The sequence below is a fragment of the Gossypium hirsutum genome, chromosome D13 (genome assembly GCF_007990345.1).
Source record: "Gossypium hirsutum isolate 1008001.06 chromosome D13, Gossypium_hirsutum_v2.1, whole genome shotgun sequence".
NCBI lineage: Eukaryota > Viridiplantae > Streptophyta > Magnoliopsida > Malvales > Malvaceae > Gossypium > Gossypium hirsutum.
In genome coordinates this window covers 62,945,578-62,952,453 of record NC_053449.1, presented here as the reverse complement: position 1 = coordinate 62,952,453, position 6,876 = coordinate 62,945,578, and the positions used below count along the sequence as shown (strand labels likewise).

General features: G+C 29.8%; 1 protein-coding gene across 1 annotated transcript; it reads left to right on the top strand.

Annotated features, from left to right (window-relative positions):
- Positions 1 to 3,477: 3,477 nt before the first annotated feature.
- On the top strand, positions 3,478 to 6,253 carry LOC107953092 (probable methyltransferase TCM_000331). Its single transcript, XM_016888318.2, has 4 exons — positions 3,478 to 3,604; positions 4,151 to 4,528; positions 5,528 to 5,782; positions 5,888 to 6,253. Exons 1-4 carry the CDS (start codon positions 3,482 to 3,484, stop codon positions 6,251 to 6,253), a joined length of 1,122 nt encoding a protein of 373 aa, XP_016743807.2. The 5' UTR covers positions 3,478 to 3,481.
- Positions 6,254 to 6,876: the final 623 nt, after the last annotated feature.

Sequence of the window (6,876 nt, the reverse complement as noted above, 5' to 3'; positions counted from 1 at the left end):
GCTTGGAAATTAGCTTCAATGGTGTTCTAAAGGTAAGTTTCGTGCTCTCCCTTGGTGGCTGCCTCTCTTCCCTTTTATTTCCCTATTTATATCCCCTAAAAGTGCTAAAAACTCTCAAAATCACAACTTTCAGCCATTAGCGCACACAGTTTCTGAGATCGACACACCTTGGACACCCAACTATATGGATTGCCTGTGTGAAAATTTGCTACATGTGTACAGCTTCCAGGATGCTCCAATGTTCTAATTTTCACCATTTTTCACTCTTAGTGCTCTCAAATGCCCTATTAAGCATCAAAACATGAATATAAAGGATTAGGAGTATCGAATTATGCACTGAAAATGAGGCTAAAATATATTACTTTTGACACTTATTAGTTAAAAAGAATTAAAAAGTGTGGGTCTTAATCATCAAGTACTCTACTCCATAGATACGAGTAGTGGTGTCAACTAGAAGTACTTTTGGAGGCGAAGTAATATGATTGATCGGAGCATCATAAGGTTCATAAAGGTAACAAATTGATGGGTGTTAACATACTCTTCCTTATATATCTTTTGAGTATATAACAAGTATTTTAAAATAGGAATATTTTAAAATTATGTTACACTCTATAGTAATTTTTAGGGAACGTCACTCTTTTGTTTAAAAAAAGGAAGAAAAATAATCATACAAGTATTTTAAAGTTTATTTTAGGCTTAATATATAATTTGGTACTCGAGTTTGACACTTTTTTCTAATGTGGTATCTATATTATATTTTGGTTCAATTTAATACTTGTATTTGATAAAAATTATATATTTCGATACTCAAAAGTAACTATGTTAACTTTTTAATTTGAATTTTAACATTGATTTGATAAAAAATAATTACTAACATTATTAGATTTAAACTTTTAATGATTTTAGCAATAAAATTAATTTAGTGTACAAATCCTTTAAAAAAAACCTTTACCTCCTCCCCTTTCATGTTGGCTAAGTTGAACCAACTCATCCAATGAATTTTCCCCCTACTAACAGGGGCTAGGGCAATAGAAAATTTTCTATTTAAGTTTTTTAAAATTTTTATATTAGTAAAGGTAAAATTGTACTTTCCCCCTTAAAAATGATAAAAATTTGATTTAATTATTTAAAAAATATAAAATATAGGCTGTTCAAATGGTTAAATTATATTTTTACTAACGTAAAAATTACAATTTAATTTTTTTTTAACTTAGCCCCTACCTACTAGAAACCACATTTTGTTGAATTAAGACAATGCATCATATAAATTGGAATATTCACACATGCCATTGCCACTAATTAAGAATTTCAGTCAACTTGTTTTAAATATTCTATTGGTTGTACATTTTATTTTCCCCCCATATCTATTTTTTATATACTTTAATTAATATTCTTAATATTAACGAGATTTTATAATATGTAAATCTACATAACGAAATTTCCAATTAGACCTTAAATTATAGCAAATTGGTTAAAATACACAAAAATTAGTTAGAGAATATTTCATGATATTGTTGATAGCTCCAATGTTAGATCCAATAGTATAAAATCTATAGATTATCGCGTAATATATTGATAGATCCAAAAAAACAGTACTTTATTTCCTTTAAATGTTTTAAAATTTATATTTAACAATATTTTTATTAATGTGGATTGAGTCTTAACTAAATTAGTATGGACATTGTTGTCAATACAAGAAGACGTGGGTTCGAATGCGCTGAAGCGTATTATCCTCCTATTTATGAGTTGGGGAGGGGCTATGAGTAGTTCTAGGCATTGTGTCAAAAAAACAGATTTAATTAGAACATATAATGTGTTAAAAAAATACTTTTATGAATTGTATTTTTCGGGTGAGTATTTGGTACACTCATAATATATACTTTTTATTCTACAAGTAGCCTTAAAAAATTAGCATGTACTTTTTTTAAAATATTTATTTTTTAATACTTTATTATACTATTATAAGATACTTGTTAATCTCTTGACCTTACTTGTGGAGTCTTAAAACTCCGCTAACAGTGTATAAAATAATACCCTTATTTTTTAAAGATTTGTTAATTATATGTAAAATTATAAAATAATAATGTACAAAAATAAATGTCACATTCATATAATTTTTGTCGTTAAGTAAGAATTGTATTGTTTCAAATCCCAATTGGCGTTGGGAGAAAGATATGTTTGAAGCTTTAAAACAATTGTGGAGTTATAAGCTATGTGCTTGCAAGGTTTCATTGAGGTGTGGGCATTCCTTTAAGCATTACGTGAAACAGAAAATAAACAGGTGACACCAGGTTGGATTATGCACTTCAGTTTTTTTATGTTTGTGGAGCTTAGTTCAGTGAGAAATATTTACTATCTTCAATACTTACAACAAGTTATCCTAAATCTATCACACTTTTTACAATTTCCTCACCTTTATACCTTAGAAAATAGTGCTCTCACTACTAAATTCACCATTGTGAAGTCAACAAGTAAAACTACAACACAATAAAATTTTACTAAAAAAATGCACTTACAGCATAAAGTTCCTCACTTAAATTATATCTCTTAGTACGATAACATATACAAGTCCCTCAATTATATAGAATATTTCAAGAGTTGCTAACATAAAAAGACCTATTTTAATCCAAAAACAACATTAAGATGACCAAATACAATATAATAATAATGAGCAAGGTAAACATGAACTCTTGGTAGCTAAAAATGTAGTGTTCCAACTCAATCAAATATCCACGATCCAAGGGATTAAAAAATGGGGTGATCCGATTCAATCCAATCTTCCAAATATATTTCTCCAAGTGATATGATCTCCATTAATGGACTAGATATCATCCACATAATTAGCACAATAAAAAAACACGGTTCAATAAATTGTCAACAATGCAAATACAAAAATTATCTCAAATAACAATGCAAATAGAAAAACTGTCTCAAACAACAATGCAAATACAGTTAAAATTTTCTTTTAAATTCACTTATATATCATTTTGGAATAAACAAATACTCGTTTGATTACTATGTATATATTTAACTTGGATTTAATTAAAAAAAGTTTAAGAATATTAACAATTAATTTATATTTTTAAATTAGAAAAATAAAAAAATTTAAATCCCGAATTTATAATGAGTAAAAAAACTAACACATAGTCTAAACTTCTTTCTATGAATAAAAAATTATAAAATAATAGCATCCAAATAGAGCAAATGGTTGAAACATATCTTAATAAAAAAATAGTGCTCGTGTTATAAGCCTATTGTTAATATACTTATTTGGGAAAGTGGCGAGAGGATCCCGGCCAGCAACGGTTTGTTTGCACATTATCCTAGAATGTGCGGGATCAGGGAACAGAAACATCGATTAAAGGACTAAAGATTTTCACATGTAGACTTGAACCCATGATCTGTGTATGACCTAATGCTCCTCTGGCCTCTGCATCACATTTTCACACAGATCACTCGTCTTTATATAAGATCAATAAAGATGGGAAGACTCCATATCCAGATCCAGCAAGCAATGACTATGGCTACGGCATCATCTGCAAATGTTTATTGCACCAATGCCACAGACAAACAAATTAGCTATGCCAATAATTCCTCACTTCAAGTATCTTCCTCTATCTCTTCCATACTTGTTTTATATATGTTAAGGGATAGACTCTTTCGAAAGAAATTTTTAAGTGTCATATGTTGAGCAGTCAATCAATCTTTCAATAAACTCAGTTGAGAGTTAACATGCCTTGAGTGGTTGCTGGATGAGCCTAGTTCAAGGAACCAAGAGTGCTTCGGTTGATAGACTTGTAAGAGTCATGGGATAAGTATTTGTATAGGGCGTGATAATAGTTATGTAAATAATTTGACTTGTACACAAGGGGGGAGTCCAGTGAGTTTTACAAGTTCACCAACCAAGACACTCTCGGCTCTTTAAGTCACACCCGCTCATGGCACAATACGAAAGATAAAATCCTCATTGGGAACAATATCTGAAATTATTGGGAGATCAATTAACTGCCTAGTTTACGATACTTTAAAAACTTTTTCCCAAAGAATCGTCCCTTCAACAATATTTATATACGTATATGTATGTATATGTATATACATATATCCATTCAACAAAAATGTTTACAGGTTTTTGTTTTTCTTTTTTTTTCAGAAAAAAGTACAATTGAAGACAAGGCCATTCCTAGAGGACACCATCAAAGACATGTTGAGCAAGATGGTTCACGTTCCTTGTATTAAGGTGGCTGATTTGGGTTGTGCTTCGGGGCCCAACACGTTCTTCCCGACATGTGAAGTTATGGATGTCATCGCTAGTGTTTGCCGACAAGCACATTGGGAATCGCCTGAGCTTCAAGTGTTCCTTAATGATCTTCCCCAAAACGACTTCAACACTGTGTTTAAATCAATTCCTGCATTCAATGGGAAGCCTTGTTTCGTTGCCGGAGTTGCAGGTTCCTTTTACCAAAGGCTTTTTCCGAGCAAGAGCATTCACTTCGTGCATTCTTCTTACAGTCTTCATTGGCTCTCAAGGGTTAGTATATATAATTAATGTAATTGCATATAATATAGGGAAGGCAAACCATGTTGTAAAATCCATCACTTTTTTATAATAGGTATATTCTACTCTATCATTAGTCTCGCTTTACTATCGATTTATAATCTTGAAAATTACTATTATCCTTATGGATGTTGGATACATAAGTCCCATTCTAAAGGAGAGCAATCAATTGAATCAATCGGTTCAATCGTTTGTTTTTTTTTAATCTGACTTAATCAACTTTAACATAAAAAAATCGACTCGATTAACTTTAATTGAGAAAACTGACCAAACAAAATTGACTTTGATTTGGTCAGTTTGGTCGGTTTTCTCAGTTAACCAATCTTAGGTAATTGGGTTGGGTTTATAAAGTTATATATCTATTATATATTATAAAATAAAAATATATTTTAAATAATTTTAAACTAATATTAAATAAATCGATTTCTTAGTTGTTTCTGTTTTGAAATTTAAAAATCAATAACCGATTGAATAACCAATTAAACAAAAATAAAAGCCGTCCACCTGACTGTACTATAATTGAAAAAATCTAATGGGTTGATATTTTCGATTAAAATCGAAAATTGCTCTCCCCTACCCTATCCAACCCAGCTTCACCTTAATTTAATTTTTGCTAATTATTTTTAATATTTTCATTTTTTTAAAAACAACCAAATATTTAAATATATATATTTTAAAAACACGAAGCATATGAAATTTTTTCTGTAATGCATTTTACTTTTTGTTTCCTTTTAATATTTTTATAAAATGATAATTTTATATTGTGAGCGGGACGGACCATAATCACTTTATATTCATTATCAAAAAATAAATCCGTCTCACCTTGCATTTATTTATTTTAAAATTCACTCCATTTAAAATAGATTATTTTGAGATTCATTGGACCGATTGTGTTTTGCCGTCCCTAATTACATATATATATATAGCGACGTTAGCATTGTCTATAATTATATGATTGTGAATGAATTTTAGGTACCAAGAGGAGTTGAGGATAACAAGCGAAATTTATACATAGCAAAGACGAGCCATCCTAATGTATCCAAAGCTTATTCAGAGCAATATCGAAATGATTTCTCGAGATTTTTACGCTTTCGTTCCGAAGAAATGATAACTAAGGGACGAATGTTGCTTACCTTCATTGGTAGGAGCATTACTGATCCCACAAGCAAAGACTGTTGTACCATATGGGATTTGTTCACCAAATCACTGCTCGACTTGGTGGCTGAGGTTCATTATATTTGTTGTTTCCTTTCACTTAAATACATCGATACATATATATTACTGTCGATATTATCATAGTTGCAAACATAACTGATGCTATTTGGTTGGCAGGGATTGGTGTGTGAATCTGATGTAGATTCATTCAATGTGCCTTACTATTACCCTTGCAAAGAAGAAGTGAGGGAAATCATCGAAAAAGAAGGGTCTTTCGTTCTCAACAAATTAGAGATTTTCGAAGTGAATTGGGATTTTGAAGATGATGTTTGCAATGAAAATTTCGTGCTCGAAAAGAGTAAAAGCGGGCGAAATGTTGCAAATTGCATACGAGCAATTACAGAATCTATGATTGCTAGTCATTTTGGAGATACCATAATTGATGATCTGTTCTCAAGATTTGCACAACATGTGGGTGAGCATTTGTCGTGTGAGAAGACAAAGTACTATGTTACTATTGTTGTTTCAATGACTCTGAAATAAGTTTTGTCCAATTTTTTTTATTTAAACGAATAAAAAATTGAATTTTATTTTATAGATTTTTCATCAATACTAACAATTTTTTTCGTCAAAAGATGAATTTTTTTTTAAATTTTAAATATTGTTGTTGTATTTGTTTTCTTTCTCTCTCTCTTTTTTTTTCTTTTCCAAATTATGGAGTTTTTATTAATTTCTGAAATATTTTTTATATTTATTTAGCTCAATACTCATAAATATCGAGCTTCACGTAGATACAATTTTACTAAACCTTGAAATATATGAGTTTCGAGATCAAGTTTGATTTTAGAAAATTTTAATGTAATGTGATTTTAATGTATTTTTATATTTTAATGTAATTTTATAAAATCAAAAGTTGTTACTATTTATAGTCATGGGTTATATCTCTTAAATTCAAAAGCTATGTCATTTAATTATTAATAAATAGTTATAATTATAGATATCTATTTAATAATTATGTTTATTAGTAAAGATATGACTATTCGTTTGGGTAGTTACGTCCCTATGAAGCGAACCTTAAGAAAGTGGCATTGATACATGCCTTGAAACCTTCGTTATTTTTCTTAAATTTATCTTATTCTCACAACCAACTGATAACGATAGGACAC